Source organism: Condylostylus longicornis, unplaced genomic scaffold, assembly GCF_029603195.1.
Source record: "Condylostylus longicornis isolate FDR11 unplaced genomic scaffold, ASM2960319v2 ptg000010l, whole genome shotgun sequence".
In the NCBI taxonomy this organism is placed as follows: domain Eukaryota; kingdom Metazoa; phylum Arthropoda; class Insecta; order Diptera; family Dolichopodidae; genus Condylostylus; species Condylostylus longicornis.
Window position 1 is genome coordinate 22,084,079 of NW_026577979.1, and position 17,735 is coordinate 22,101,813.

At 24.6% G+C, this 17,735-nt stretch overlaps 1 protein-coding gene across 4 annotated transcripts in view; it reads left to right on the plus strand.

Annotated features, from left to right (window-relative positions):
• Nucleotides 1–2,019: 2,019 nt before the first annotated feature.
• The window catches only part of LOC129619029 (neurobeachin), a 198,998-nt gene continuing 183,282 nt past the window's right edge, over nt 2,020–17,735 (plus strand). For all 4 annotated transcript variants that reach the window (XM_055534092.1, XM_055534093.1, XM_055534094.1 and 1 more), the window contains exon 1: nt 2,020–2,120. In XM_055534092.1, the coding sequence (XP_055390067.1) occupies nt 2,037–2,120 (84 nt within the window). In that variant the 5' untranslated portion in view covers nt 2,020–2,036. The remainder of the gene's footprint in view (nt 2,121–17,735) is intronic.

A 17,735-nucleotide genomic window follows, 5' to 3' on the forward strand; every position in this document is an offset into this window, starting at 1 on the left:
TGAATGAAGTTAAGATAAATGTCTCTTGGTTACATATTTATATATCTACGTACATTTTATACATACATATACTGAAAGTGTTGAAAATAGAATGTAAATAAAATTTTAATTAATTCAAAACTATATAAGGAAATTAAAAATTTTATATGTATACAGAGTGATCATACTAAGTATCAATGTTGTATAATGTAAACATTGAAAGATGAAAACTGCAAAATTAAGTTATGGTATTTTTCATAACAAAATTCATTATTCTATATGTATAGATATTATGTAACTTTCTGAACAATATTTGCTATGATTGTTGACCAAGGGTTATCCGCTATTAATTACTGTTTATTTCTTTAATCTAAAAATTTTTTTTTGTATTGACTGCCAAACTTATTTTTATATTCACTTAGCTCTCTGAGACATTTGGTTAAAATTCATCGTAGTATTCATACTTTCTATATTTCCAACTTATTTCTGTCATTTACAATGAGAGTTGTAAAAGCTCCACTACTCTATACAAACTTGCATTACATTTGTTTCCATAAGTGAGTTAGGTGTAGATCAAAGTATACTATTTATTTTATTTTTAAATTTCAAGGTTCCAATTTTCCTTATGAAATACTGATTTTGAAAAAGTAAACTTTTCTTGAATTTTTGAAAAGTACGCTTTCTTTTTTGCCTTTCTTTTATTTAATCGAATGCCTAACATTAGTGGTTATTACTCGTAACAATTCAAACCTGTTGTTACTGACCCTATTTTATTACAAACATTTTTACAACTGCCATAAAATGCTATACTGTATAAATTAAATTCATATCATAGTCTGCTTCTTAAATTTAGCCGTAAATTCCAACGATATAAAAGTATATTTTAAAAATTAGGATTTTTATTATTAAAATTACAATAACAAGTTAACAAAAAATACGGCGGTGCCTGTAAAAAATTTATTTCATAAGTGCTAAAAGTTATTAATGTAGTAAAATTCATATAGTTCCAATACTATCCCGTCTGATAGTAAAATGCATATTCTAATTTTCTGTATAAAACATTTTACAAATGTGCATTCAAATTTTTTTAAAACAAAAAAATTTTTTAAAATATATTAGAATATATGAAACCTATAAGCATAGCTAAAGCCTCTTTAAGAACATAATTATAGAATTCAAGTACAATAAGCATTAAATTGTGTAGGAGTGTTAATAATTTAATATGTCATTCACTTTTATTTATAAGTACATAAAGTAAAAAAAATTGAAATTAAAAGTGCAACTACCTTCTACATTACATTACTTTAACAATTTCAGAAAGTATATATTATATTTTCATACCTGCATGAAAAATTGTTATCCGAAAAGAATATTATGAATTAGTCTTGAAGGTTGTAATGTTCAATACGTAAGAGGTGAGAGATATTATACACACGCATTATTAACTTTTTTGTCTTTTATTCTCATGTTTTGAGCAACTTGACTACCACAGTAATTTTAAGTTTTAAAAGTGAAAGGTTCGAATTTTCAGAAAGAGAAAAATTGTTGAAAGAGCTCCGCTTGAACACTACAGTAACTTCGGAAATATCTTAAAGTTTCTAATGGAACGATGGAAGAAACTACTGAATTAAGTAAATATGTAAAATTATTTTACCGTTTTGGTGAAGTATGAAAGTATTACTTTCCCATTTTATAAAAGTTTATTTACTGGTATAATTTTGATTTCTATCGTGCCATAGCAAAGGCCATATATTCATGGCCTTTATTCATGTCATGCTATGATAATTTCTGATGATTTTGGAAGGTATAACCGTAAAGTAATATAAAATTCTTTAAAATAAAAAATTTCAAATGAAATACAAAAATTAATTAATGGTATATAGTAAAACGATCACAAGGCCACATTCGTCTTAATATGTGGATCTAGTTAAATTTTTCTTAACACAGTTTCTTCTTTATATTACGAGTATTATTTTTTAAATGTGGAAAAATACTGGATTTTCAATATTTATAACTGATGTTTTTTTTAATTACAGCTTGTTGGCGGAGAGTTTGATATGGAATTAAATTTTGTCATCCAAGATGCACAAAATATTAAACATATGTTAGAGCTCTTAGATCATTGTCCAGCTAATTTACAGGTAAGTTATTTGACATTTTTTTAAATCTTTTATGTAAGTATATAGTTTTTTGAATGAATTTACGTCGATTTTAAATAAATAGTATATATCGTGGATAATTTTAACACTCGACTCTGTCCAACCTTTATAGAATTTAATAAATTGATTTTAAAGAAAAACGAAAATACGTAAAGTTGACAGTGTCAACGCTGAGATTTCCGTATGAAAAAGTGATTTTAAGAGTTGTGTAATAATTGCACACTGCTTCATACAACTTTTCGGTTTCTTATATAGTTCTTTTTTATAAATATATTTCAGTTAGCCATATAAATTTTCAGAATCTGGAAAGAATTTTAACGAAAATGTAAGTCGTATTATCACAATCGGTTATGCAAAATTTCTGTAATGCAGCTTAGTTTTTAGCTAATTATAGAAACATAATTAGCTATAAACGAATTAATATACTCTAGACTATTAGAAGTAATTATAAAATTTATAATAGTTTTCGTATTATATTATCAAATAACCTTAAAAGTTAAATGGTGGCTATCTAAACTGCTGTCTCGATTACATCCAATTCAAATAGCGTTCATTTACTTAAACTTTTTTAATTTACTTAGATCATTTAATTTGCTAAACTTATTTGATTTATTTTTGAGGTATCGCGGAGATGGTCGGATGGATAAACAAGGCTAAGAATTCTTATAAACCTAAAACGACGCTGATGTTTTATTTATATCTACATATATCTCAGACCGTTATTTTTTATCGTTACACACAAAGTGACATATTTTTAAAAATGTTCGCACGGGTATAAGCGTTTAATTCCTCTTCTAAAATTCATTATAATTTATTTTGTACTATATACACATAAATTTTTAATATTTTAACTATATTATTGAAATTATAAATATGTTATGTAAATATGTAATTTCTAAAAATTAAAACAATATTTTTCTACTTTCAAAAATTGCGACTTACGTTTAAAAGAGGTAATTGTAATTAAATATTTTGAATAGATGCGCAATTGCAATTTGATATCTTTATAAAATTGCATATATTCCATTACTAAATTATAAATTTCCATTACTGCTTTTTACCGTTTTGCAATTACATTAAAGTACCAACAAATAAATTTATTTTTGTGGCTCTGAAAACATCAATTTTATCGAAAATTTTAAAGTTCTTATTAAATTTTTAATACCCAATGCTAAATTTAAATTTTAAGTTGTGGTCCCATATTATATATATAAAAAAACATTTACAAATTAAGAATATTTTATTCAGCAAATAAAATAAATTACTTAGAAATTAAAATTTAATGCAAATACAAAGCTAAATATACAGATGTCATCTATATTAAATTAAAAACCAACAGCAGAATTATTGTTCTTTAATTGACAACTTTTTAATATTTCACACTTTATTTTTTACTTTTCTCTTTAAATTCTTATTGCAAGGAATTCATAATTCAAACTCCTCTAAAACATTTCTTTTCCTTGTTTTTCCTTTATTATTTTATGACAGTTTTATAATTTTCCGTTATACTTATACAAACTCTTAGAGAAACGTATTTCAAAATTTTAATTTACAATTTTCTTTCCCATTTTGTAAACGCTTGTATTTAATTCAATAAAATTTTTCGCTTTTCAACCCATATCTATTTACACAAAGTTGCCTCATCTATAGAAGCTTAGCATAATTGGAAAAGAAATGAAAAGATGAAAAACTTTTCTATATACAATAAAGATATTTTTGTTTTTTCATTTTTTATTTTTTTTTTCTGTTAGAAAACAATACAGGAATTTCATTATATTTTATTTCTTTTATTATATTGAATCAACCGATGATTGTTGAAGAGTGAAAATTTTCAATTTACATTCAAATTAAGAAAATAATTTTATTCTTTAAAAATAATTTTAGTAGTGACAAATGCATAAAAAGTAATTTAATTGTTTAGTATCTTTTCTTTATTTTGATATACCAAATTTTTGTATATAGTGAGTAAACACAAGTACGAGTCATAGTTATAGTAAAGTTATAAACTTATACATACATACAATATTATTTTATTAAATTTATGGAATTGTGTGATTTCATTTATTTTTTAATTATATTTTGAGTAAAACCTTAAAACCTTATTATATCCTAGAAATATAATTATGTTATTTGGTAGAATCTAAAAATAAAAATTGAAATAAATTAAAGTCAAAACAGTATTATGTGTGTATGTATATATGTATTAAAATGCTGATAAGAATTTTAAAGGTGTTTTCAATATGTGGACTGAATATTTTTATTATAGCAACTCTTTATATTTTGCATATTTTACGAAAATTTATGTATGCAAATATCAATTATTTGCAAATGACAAATTTGATTGCTAAAGTAGAAATTTCAAAAAATTTGGATAATGCGGAGCTTATATTGAAGGCGTTTTAATTATTGATTTCCTACCACTATTAAATTTTACCTGTTTACCATTTTCGAAATCACTAATGGGAAAGAAACAAATATATTAAAATTAAAACACTTAGTAATTTTTGATGTTATGGCATAATAAATTTTGGTTTAAAATGACAACTAATTGAGTTTTGAAGAAAATATTTTATGAATTCTCGGTTTGAATTCAATTTGTAGTCACAAAATTATACTTTAGTATGCAACACTTAGCAACTTTGATTCTAAAAGCTTTCGTCATTAAATTTTCCTTCCAATTTACAAGGTATTTTTTATCCAAAGAAAATACCAAGAAATATTCTGCGTTTTATTGAACATTTTGAATTAAATACCATTGCACATTTTAAATTGAATCGGAATTTAAACTAGTATCACATCCAAAATTTTAAAGTATCGAACCAAAATTTGTATCTGCACTAAAAATTTCCAACCTTATTCAATATTCGATGTTACAATCTATAAAGTAAACTATTGTCTCAAGTAATTTAAAATTAATTAAAATTGAACCTCAAGCTGAAAATAGATAAAATTTTAATAAAGGGTTATTTTCAAAACGAAGAAAAATAAATTATAATTTATTTGAATTAACCAACTCATTTAGAAAAACTATAAGAAAATTTGCCTTTGTATGTAGGTAACAAGGTAACAGATTCTCCTACCAGTAACAAGTCCCAATATCTACGAGCATTAAAAACTCTTCCCCACCCATTTTTAATTGCTTTTAATTCAAATTTAATGTAATTATTCTTATCCTTCAGAATTCGCAATTTTAAATATCAAATCTATACGCATACTCACGCAAAACCCATCATTAAATAATTATTGTAGACAAGCTTTCTTATACTTATTAATTTATTTTTAAATTTATATTTATTTACTAACCTTGAGAAAATGTGGTATTCATTAAATTAAAATCAATTATTAAACGGGTATAATAAATTATAATACCCTTAGGACAAATTCAATACAATATAGACTTCAATTTTATTTATTTTTACATAAAAATGTTATTAAAACATAAAAATTTATATTGCCACTATTTCTTAGTTTATCTTTACAATTCTATCTCAGTTTTTGTGAGACTACCTCCTTTTTTTTTAGATAGGTTAAAAATCCTTTGAAATAATTTTAACCCTAAATTCTATGGTTTTTTTAATTTTAAAAAAGTATTTATAAATAATAAATACATTAAAGGAAAGAAAATATAATAAAATAAAATGGTTTTTATAATAAAATTGCTAATTGCAGAGATCAAAGAAATTCTTTTTATTTTATATCAGAGCCGTTTAGGCTATTTTATGTTAGTTGATTTATTCAATATAACCTTGATTAATATTAAAATTAATTAAGTTGGATCAAACCAATGGTGTGGTGCGTAAACTAGCACTTTTCCCTTGAACAGGTTATACTTAATTACAGGTCAAAAGCTTTGCATACTTTTCGGAGAAAAAGTTCGAAAAAAACATTAATAATTATAATGGTTGAATTCGGCGATTAATTACGGAAGTTACCGTTTTGTTTTACTTTTATAAAATTCTAAAAAGCTTATAATTTCGGAAACATAATGGGCCGACTTCAAATTGTAGTAACTACGACGAGGAACAACTTGAAAGCAGTAGGAGGTTCATGGGATAAATTATTTACGAATGTTCAGAAAATGCTATAATTTCAGATTTCCACAGAAAAAGGAAAACTATATCAAAAGTTTTAAATAAAATGGTTTTAAATGCACTTTTTATGTACTGTCATATCAATCCCATTTATGTCATAAGTATAAAAATGATGTACTTTTCGATTTTCAAAAATGTTTGTAGTTTCGGTACAATAAACTATCAGTAAATGGTATATTTAGATGACAGACGCCCAAACTGACGCACAGACTGGCTGAGTTAAGTTTATAAGTACTATTTTTTTCTATTTTTTTTTGGAAAAGTACTGAAAATTAAATTTGTATTATTATATCTAGATTATTATACTAGATTTTCCCTTAAATTATATACATATATGTATGTATGTAATATGTATCCTTAGCCAATAAGAAGTTAAACTTAAAGGCAAATCGAAATAAGTTTTCAAGGCTATAAAGTTTAATAATATTTAAGTTCTCTACACCTTTTTTTATTGAAATAAATTAACTTTTTCTTTACTTTCCATATTAGAAGTAAAAGTTTAATGGCAGAAAAACTCTTCTTTGAGAAAAAATATATGAATACTTCTCACAGGCAAATCGAGGTAATAGTGACAGTTGTATAGAACATGATTACAATTTTGTAGCTTTACTCTTTTTGAGGATCCTAGAAAAATTAAAAAGAAAACAAAAATTTAGAAATTTTGCGATTAATGAAAAAGTAGAATCATTATTTTCATAATACATACGGTATTGGCCCTCTGTTTTGCGAAACCGCGAACATTGTTGTATTAATTATATTAAATACAAAGTATGAAGTAGTCTGCTGGATCTAAAAATAAGCTACAATTGACTAAAAATTTTTAGATTGCAAAATAATATTACTATGAAGCTATTCATACTTACATATTCGGTTTAACAAAGATTCCTAACAATTTTTGCACATTACAAAGTATTTAGTTGTAATGGTTCAGTAAAGAACTTTGAGAATAGATTTCGGAAAAGTGCAAGTGCAAAATTAAATTTTTTAGTAAGTTATTATTTTCAAACATTGTTCCGCCTAAGAAACTCAATATTTTTTGGAAATACAGAATTTTATACTTTTATTTTAAGAGGAGAATAAATTAATGATCCGCAATAGTGCATTATGACAGCTAATTATATTAAATATATTAGTAGCATATGCGATACTAAGGAGAAAAATAGACAATACGTAGTTGTATTATAAAAATTCCTAAAGTAAAAAAAATTTGATAGTATGCCAAACTTTCATAGTCCTGGCGATACAGATGTCTTTTCAGGCTGTTATTCTTCACTTTTCATATTTAATATATATATATAAATCTATAAATATATATATATATAAATCTATATATATATATATATATAAATCTATGTAATTTAAATAAACGAAATGATTCTCAGAATCCGTATTTTGTATACATTAATACTTTAATTTGTATTTGTATATGTCATCATTTAATGTGTACAACTAATTGTCTGAGTAAATTTTGAGTGTCCTAAATTCAAAAAATGTAATTTAGAAAAATCCAAGTTTTCCACAGATTTCTTTTGAAAAATAACCAGATTTTAACTTAAAAATGAAATTAAAGATTAAAATTATAGCTTCAAAACAAAAAATACGTCACTATATAGTTTCGCCTCTGGCATTTGGAAATTGAAATGTTAAAACAAATTTAATCGGAAATTGATTTGTTGTTTATTTTGTTGTTGTTTTTTTTTAATACCCAAAGAGACAAATTCATAAAAACACACGCAAAACACAAAACAATCTGCAAACAATCATCAATTCAGAATAGAAGTAAAATCAGTTTTCTAAATGATTTAACACAGGAAACAACTTTTATGTACAGGATAACCTCAAAGGATATTTATTGTTTAACCTTGGAAAAATAAGAAAACAAAAAAATATATTTGCTAAATTCTTTGTACCAAATGTAGAAATTAAGGGAGAAAAAAATGTTGAAATAAGGAAAAAATGAAGAAAGGAAACCAAATTAAATGAAAATTAGAAATGAAAAAAAAAATAAACTAAATCGAAAATTAATGTTTTATTTTTCTGTTACCTATAAAATACAATCTCAGAAGGAAATAATTTCTATTTCATTGCATTTGACATTTTGTTACTTACTGTCACGAAATTATATTTAGTGTTTTGTGAAAATTGAATTATTGAAGGAACTACGTTAACAATAACAACATTAACAACAACCTAATGTAATTTTTTTGTTCAATACAAATGCTATTTTTAACAATATGTGCCTTAACTTCATATTGTTCTACATAAAACAAAAATATTCGTGGCGCAATCGTATAACCATATTGTTTACCAATTCATCTTATTATATGGATTTCAGCAGTATGTGGAGTCGGTTGTTAAGGATTTGCTAAGAAGCGTATTACTGACAATTTTATGCTCTTTTATTTTAGTCATTTAAAATTTATTTCTATTGGGTTCTTGGTTGGATTGAGCACTTACCTGGCTATAATAATGTATTTTTTCTAAATCTTCTAAATTAAAATTAATATTAGTATATTATTAATTCTGTTATTATCAAATTATTTTCTACTTGTGATCACATTATATTAAAACACGATATTTCAGACCATGTTAATATAGCAGGTGCTCCAATTAGGAGTCTAAAAACCCTTTAATTACATTTTAATTGAGAGTAATAAAATGGTTCATTTGGACAGTTTCGGTGTTTATTTTCGAACCAACCTATTTGATTTTATTTATTGCCTATTTCCTCATTTGAGCCGAAGAATTATTTTAGTATATTCAAAAGTTTTAAAGAGTATAATTTAATATTTTGGCTTAAGTAAATTTTTGTTTTTAATATGAAAAATATCAATAATTTTGAAATGTTATTTATTTTTATGTAAATTAGATACGTTCGATAGTGATCTGCTCTAGTTGTAGTGGATGTGAATAAATAATGTACATTTTATACTCGTACATTTTCTATAGTGCTATAAATTTGTAATGTTATGTCTATATTACACAAGAACCAAGTTGTTAGTTCTAAGCTTAGGAACCATCATCAAGGCTTTATTTTGTGTCGACTTGTGTTTTTATGCACATTTGTTATAAACATAATATTTAATTAATAAGCAGAGCACCGATTTTACCCAATGCAGTCGTGTTACTCAAAGGTTGTTTTGCAAAAAAAAATTAGTGTATTTTTAAAATATTTTGCAATTATTTTAACGAAACTGATATTCGTAGCCATTATCACGTTATTTTAAAAATAATTACAAAAATTGTTTTATCGAAATAATTTTTGAAAATCATTTTTTTGGGTAATATTTTTTAATTTTTAAAATTGTCTGCAACAACAAATCAAATAATCAGCCAATCATTATTTTATTCTTTACAACGTGACTATGTAAAATTACTTCAAAGAATTTTATAATTGTTACAAGTGTTTGTGTACGTAACGACAACAATATTTTTTTTTCTTTTCTTCACTAAAAGAATCGTTTTCTGAGTGAACTTTCACATTATTGTTATTGTCCTCTTGAGTCCTTTTGTTAAATACTGTGAATTGTATATGATTACGAAAGAAAATGTATAAAAAGCAAAAAAAAAAATACATTAATCACTAGCACCTTTTGGGATTTTTGTCCTTTGATCTTGATTATTAATCTCTAAAATTGATTGCCTATTCACTGTAAAAATGCTCTCACTTTGTTTTCTTTTTTAAAAATATATTCCATTGATTTTTTCATAAGTTTTTTTCTGGTTCTGTTTTTCTTATTAAAATATTATATACTTTCTTAATGTTATATAACTTAAGAACGGTTTGAGATTCTTTTGGTTTATATTCGACATTGTTGCGCCAGATATGTTGTACATACATATTTCATTTAATTTACAAAAACGTAAAATTGTAAGGCTGCTTTTTTATTTTTTTTCCGAATCAATTTACTCTTTCCACGACAAAATAAATTAATATTTAGATTGTATATGTACTTCAATATTAATATGTTTGTGTATGTTAATAAATTCAAAAATGTACAGGTGTATTATTTAGCTATCATAACTTAAAAACTGAAACGTGATAGATAAAAAAAAGTGAGCACTCAGAAAAAAATAAAGGGAAAATGAAAGAACGAACCAGCCTGGATGTAATACATGATTTCTTATGAGTTTGTACAAGATGAAAAATAAACGAGGAAATTAAATGACAAACACAAATTAGTCCTTGTACTTTTCTTTTTTCCATTTTGTTTTTTTTTTTATTTATGTATTGATATAAAGTGTTCTTATATTTTATATACTTCAACTTGTGTGTTTGCTCTCGTATAAAATGACGAACAGCAAGAGTTCCACCCAATTCTATAAATTATATTATTTTTTTTTTGGAGACGGAGGAAAAATGGGAATAAATTTTTTTTGGAGAAGAAAAAAGTTTCTTCATATATTGAAGGGATCGTGTTAGTGGATATGACAAAGCATATTTTTTTAATGTTTTTTTGAACAAAAGCTTAAGAGTTAAGTATATTTTTTTTTTGCACTATATTGTATTATTAAAGAAACCTATGTCATTTTTGTACAATAGCTTTCCATTAGGATAATTTCTGAATAACTTGTATAATACGCCTAATTGTAGATTATTTTTTCAGTCATTGTAAATTGTTAAAGAACACAAAAACATACTTTACTCATATTTTTGAGATTTTTTACACTTTTTCAAATTTTGAAAGCCTAACAACAATGCTGTAAGATTTATGCTGCGAATATGTAATATGAAAATCACAGCAAGTGTTATAACATAAATTCATTTTGATGCAGAGAAAAAAATTTTTATGCGAAAAAAAATTAAATAAATTAAAAGTAAGAATTTTCCACAATTTTGACTTCAATATAAATAGCATTATTTAAGCCAAATTACGTTCCTTATGCTATTTAGAACTCTTTATGTAATATGAAAATATTACTTTTATCAAATCATTCAACTTCAAAATTTAGACTTGCTAAATGTTTCAACTGCCCAGCGTTATAAGAATATAAATATTGTTGACACAATACCTATTTTAAATATATACGTTAAGATTATTTATTTTGAACCTTGAGCGAATTCAATTAAATTATAGCGAGCTTTGTATTTGCCTTTGTTCAATGTTTCTGGGATGTTACTTGCATTTCATGCATTTAAATCCTATCAATTGTTCCTAAGAAGTACTAACAATTTTCGAATGAGTATAAAGAGCAGATTATGACAAAAATATTCTAGTAACTTCAATATTCAATAAGCCAAGTTTACAATAGAACAATTTACCTTAAGTAATTAAATATTTACTTTTGATTTTAGAAAAGTGAAAATTTAGTAGAACACTATTGGAATTACTTCTTTGATGACTTATGTAACCGCTTTTTTGTGACATTTATTTCGATTGTAATTACAATTTTTTCAAACTGACGTAGTCTACTTAAAAAAGAAAATTATTAATTGCAGTATGTATGCCTTTAGCTATTAAAAAACTGTAAAACCTTAACTTCGACCTTTTGATAAGACATCAAACTCGAAAAATATGTATATTTACCTAAATCCGCATATTGATATTTTTATACTCAGATGTAAAAAAGAAATATTAATTAAGGCCCTGAAAACCATACAACAATAAGTTTGTCTTACCTTTCATATTGGCACTCACATTTTCCTTTCTACAAAATTCATACATATTTTGTTGCAGATTTATTTTTTGCAGGTTACTTTCAGATTTAGTTTTTACGGTTTTCTTACCAAATTTTATTATTTTAAACATCAGCTATGGTAGTTGTTACGTAGTTGTTACGTAGTTATTAATTAATTTCAGCTTAAATTTTTGTTTTGAAAAACATGTAGGATACTACAAAAACCAAACCCACTTGTATGTTTGTAATGTTTCATAATAATTTATATATTTACATAAATTTATATTTTTTATTGAGATGAAAAAGGCACAGCATTTTTCGCAAAAAAGCATACATACTCCAATACATATTTTCGGAATGTGATTTCATTTTAAAAATCCAACACTATTCTGAAGCGTATGTAAAATGTACATCAGCATACGTATATCAGCATAAGTATATCAGCTAGTACCTTTGAAACGTACCTTAAATGAACGTTTCCAGGAATCTAACAACATACTTTGTGTTTAGTTCTCGAAATTTTTCTAAAACATACTCTTTAAAGTAAATTCTTTCTATTAAATCATTTCATTTTGAATTTTATTTTTTAAAAATGAAAATGTACGCAATGAAACCAACGGCTCGCAAAATAGGTTTTGGTAAGTTTACACATCTTAACTGAAATTGGTTAATGAAAAATTAAGAGTTCGTGAATCTAGGTTCAAGTTCTTAATAAGATACTTTTCTTTCCAAGTGGAACACCCACAAATGTGAACAAAAATAGTGAAATATTAAAATACGAAGTGAAAGAATAAATCGGCTATCCAATACACAAACAAAGAAAAAATTTCATAGGATTTGAAAGTTTTTTGTAGAAAATTTTACAAAGATTGGAACTGCTGTCTAAAAAAATTGTCAATGTGGAGAATTTTCGAAAAAAAAAATTTTAATTTTACCTACCGTTATAATAAAATGTTGCTTATAATCGTTAGACAAATTATTCATTGTTGCATACATGTATGTAAAGCAAACGTGACTTTCTTATGTGGGGTATTTTTATTTGTTTCGTTTTTGTTTTAACTTAAATACGAGTATCACGATGACGACTTTTCTGTTAATAGCAATTTCGGGAATAATTTTCTTTCTTGTGCTTTTGATTTTTCTCTTTTATATTTCGTTTTATCCTGCGGTTACATAATTTTGACAATAAAGAGAAACTCAGTTTTTCTTTCTTATTTTTTCCCAGTTTTTATATTTTTAATAAACTTTTATAAAACTTTCAACGTAGATTAGGATTTGTTCTTTTTTCATATCATATATAGATAAAAGTAGAGAAATTGCGTGATGATGGTTCATGATTATGTGAAATGTTATAAGACCACCAAAGCCATGTCGAAGCCATGTGTTCTTCCCGTATATAAGTTTCAAATATATCGAAAAATAACGTGAAATGATCATGAAGAAAGTGTTTATGTAAGAAGAGGAATAAGAAATTTTTGTGAAGGAGATTTTAAGACAATTACGTTTATGAGAGAATCACGGTTTATTTTTGCTTTTTTTTCGTATTCTTTTTTCTTTCTGTTTTGTTTTTGGTTTCTGCGGAGTCATGAAAATTAAGGAAAGATTAAAAAGCTATATTAAAGAATTTTTTCAGGTTGTTTTTGAAGGTGTTTATGCGATATGTATACATATATTTAATAGCTTTTATTTAAACAGATGACAAAGTTATACGAACGAAAATAGTTTAAGGCAACAAGAAAATGTCAAATAACAATAGTCTTGTATAGGTACATAAGGAGATAGGAACCAGTAAACAGCTTATTTCTTTTTTTTTTTTTGTATTTACATCAAGGATAATAAAAATAAAAATCATTGTGAATATTTTTATTTTTATGTACTTTATAACTTTTTTCCATGTTGGTCTTGTTCTTTATTTTTTTTTTATTAATTTATGCTCCAAGAGGTATTGTTAACTTTTGTTGTCAGTATTTATACTATAAAATAGAGCAAAAAGCCAGTGAAAAAACAGAAAAAATATTGTGATTTTTTTTTCGAGATTCATGATGTCACGCGTTTTTAAAATTACTTTGGGACATGTTTTATTATTATCATTGTGGTGGCAATCAAGGTGGCAATTAAGGTGACAATTTACATTATTAACAATTACCTTTATATTTAACATTTTCTTTTTTTATTTTTGCTTAATATCTTTATATAAATATTTATAAGCCACTGCGTATTTAACATGAACTATAGTTTTTAAATAAAAAAGTAAAATTACTAAAAAATATTTTGAAAATAATTTTTTTTAATGAAACTTTCAACGAAACTTTAACAATTTTAAATGCAAGAATTAGACAAATTTTTCACAGAAATGGATTTAGGATATTTGGGTAGAACTTATTTGTTCCATCAAAAATATTTCAATTATTAAAAAAACCAACAACCCATACATAGTTTGGTATAACGCCAAGTCTTATTAATATTTTATGCTTAGTAAATTTTAATAACTTAAAAGATATTGTTTTTAAAATAATATTCTTGTACAGGTTCAGAATGCTGCCAATCACATAATAAATATTACATTATTAAAATATACCTACATATATATATATATAATATAATCCTATACATTTTCCCAAGAAAACATAATGTACTAATATGTATAAGAAAAAAGGAAATTTTTTATTCTTAAACAAATAAATGACTAAAACATTGTGTTTATCTTGAGTATTTAACAAGAATCATAAAAGAGCTCTTGTCATATTTACAAATTTCCCACGAATAAAAAGAAATTTACAAATATTATCAAACCATTACCGTTATACCAACCCACATTATGTAATTTTTTTCATAAATGCTAACTATATTGGCACATTTTCATAAAAAATTGGAAAAAAGTATTATTGTTAATGGCAATTCGTCCGTTCATTCTTCGTGTGTCTGTTTACAAAACTTCTATACATCATTTAAAGTAGAAACCTGGAGTTTTCTACATTAATAGATCTTTGAGAAACCCATCTTGCTAGAGCAGTTTTATTCTCATTCGAAAAGAATTCAGTACTTATTTGTTACGTAATTTAATTTGGTATCTGGACTATATACTGATTAAGATTTATTTTTTAAAGAATTATTTTCAATTGTAAGAGAACCAAAACTTGCAACTTGGTGCCAAAAAAAAAATAAGAAAATCAAACTATTTTAAAACGTATTTTCTATATTTCTTGATCTTGTTTTCAATAGTGTATAGCTATAACTAAAAAGTTATAAAAAATTTTTTATACACAATTTAAGGAACCTTATATTACAGGGTTGTGATCCGCAGAGTTTTCTTTCTTAAACATATTTATTGCTACAGAAACTTGCGTTTAAACACATGTTTACTGGTCCACACTTTAGTCATCACTGTTTTTGGTTTGAGTTATTAAACTGGAAGCTCGAAATCTTGATGATTTCCTGAAGAATCCTCATTTTGAATAATTCTACTATTGTGAACCATTCACCAATACTTTAAGCTGCTCTAAATGGACTATGGCAATTTACGTTAGAGGTTATTGTTTAACAATAAGGATAAATATATTTTAAAACTGACTCTTTGGGTCTTTTGAATTCAATTAGAATGAAAAATAATCGCTGAATTACTTTAAAAACAAAATTATACTTTCATCAGTTCTACTCTTTGTACTCCAATTTGTGAACAAATATTACGTTAAAATAATGTTCGATTTTTTTCTCTTGAAATGAGCTTTAAACTAAAATGTTAAATTTTTGCTACCTTTTAATTTTTCTTCTACTCTGTACATACAATAATTGCATGCAAATTATGTACACAAGCAACACAACAATCAATAAAATGAAGAATTTAAATTATAATAATACATACATTAACATAATTTTGTCTTAAAATGACATAAAAGTAAGCGTGTGTAATAATAAAATGAAAATATAAAAAATGACGTCAAATATGGCATTCGTTTGACGAATGAAGTGAAAATATATTGTTATTATGTACATTAATTTCCAAACATAAATTCCATGCATATTTTTTATGTACATATGTATAAGCGTGGGATCATACAAGTCTTACATAATTCACATCAAATTTGAAATCTTGTCAATTTTGTTTGAATAAAACATTTTATTTATTACGACCGATTTATAGAAGGAACAATACTTTTTAATTAAAAGATAATTAAGTTCTAATTTTAACAGGTTCTTATTAACACGTTGTGTGATTTTATTAAAAATTCTAAATCTTGCTGTGTTATTCATGCCTATTCATGGTAAAGTATACTATCATATGAAATTGGAATAATTTAATTGTATCTTGATATTTGCCTATAATTCTTTGGTTTTAGATTTTTCAAAACTTCAATTTCTACTTCTGTTAGTCTTGACTTGCCAATCTGTAATTCGGGCATATAATAATTTATGTGTAATATTAATCTATAAGAATTATGATAAGCTCAAGTTATGCAGGAATGTTTAATTTTACACTTTATTTTGCTATAACATTTTTTTATACAAATTATTTAAATGTTGTTGATGTTTTATATAAAATAAAATTTTACTTTTTACAATTTCAAATTTTTAACACTCTTACTTGGTGTTTTCAATGATTTCATATGGTAAACGTTAAAACATACTTAAATTTTTAATAATTGAAAAGGATAAAAACAAAAACTAATGTGTGCCATATAAGTATGTGACATTAATTTATATCTTCTTATTCAAAGAAATTACACTAATTTTGCACTTTTTCAAAGAAAATTGAAAGCCCTATATACGAGAAACAATAAAATAGCTTAACAAAAAAGACGTTCACAAATTCTTTTCATGTTACGTAATGACGTTGAGTGTTACTTTTCATTGTTATCAGTACAAAAGAGTTTTCAATATACAAGCAAAAGTAATTTTTTTTTTTTTTGTTTTACTTTGACTCATTATTTTACTCTGATTCCACTTTCACTGAACAGTTTTATTTTCCTCTTTTATACGTCTATACCTTTGTTACCATTAAAAATGTTATATTCATTTCCTGTTTTTAAGTTTTATGGAAATAAATTAGTATGGATTAAACAATGAGTAGGAAAAACCATTAGATAAAACAAAAAAAAAATATTTTCAGAAACATATCATTTCCTTAAACTACACATATTTTATTCTTGAGTCCTTATACAACATAAAGGAAGTAAAATAAAACCGAAATATTTTTTAATACGTATGTGTTTATCAGTATGTATATAATACACATATTCTGAACATGTGTGTATTCACATACTTGAAGGTAGAGTAGAACGTAAGCAATTATAATATATTATTTTGAGTAGGGAACAAAGAGGATGAAGAACGAAATATTGACAATATCTCTGCTATGATATTTTAAAAGGAAAAAATTTGAAATTCAAAACTTTTTCTCTTTTTATGAAAAACTCAAAATTTAAAAGTAAAATATGTAAGTATGTAGGTATTTCATGATATTGTTTTCCGTCTTTCTTTCTCTTTTTTGTTGTATTATTTAACAACAGAAAAATATATTTCGAAAATGCATCATTGTTGAAGAAAAAATTTTACAGTCAACTTTTGGTTAATGGTTATTATCGAGTTCTGGATTTAAAATTTTAAAAATTCAATGCAAATTTTATGTTTTTATTTTCTTTATAAGAAAGTTTAAAATCAATGCGTTTTAAAAAGTTTTTAAATTATTTTAAATTGAAAAATTTTGAAAGATCTAAAGATTTTTTCTATTTTAATTATACTAAAATGGAATAGAGAATAATGTCAAATACCATAAAATCTATTTACTATATATAACCAAACTTAAAAAGTTAAATTAGAACGGGGTGTTTGAAATAAGTTTTAATATTCAACTTATTTTAATTGTGCGTATAAGAAAAGAATTTGGTAA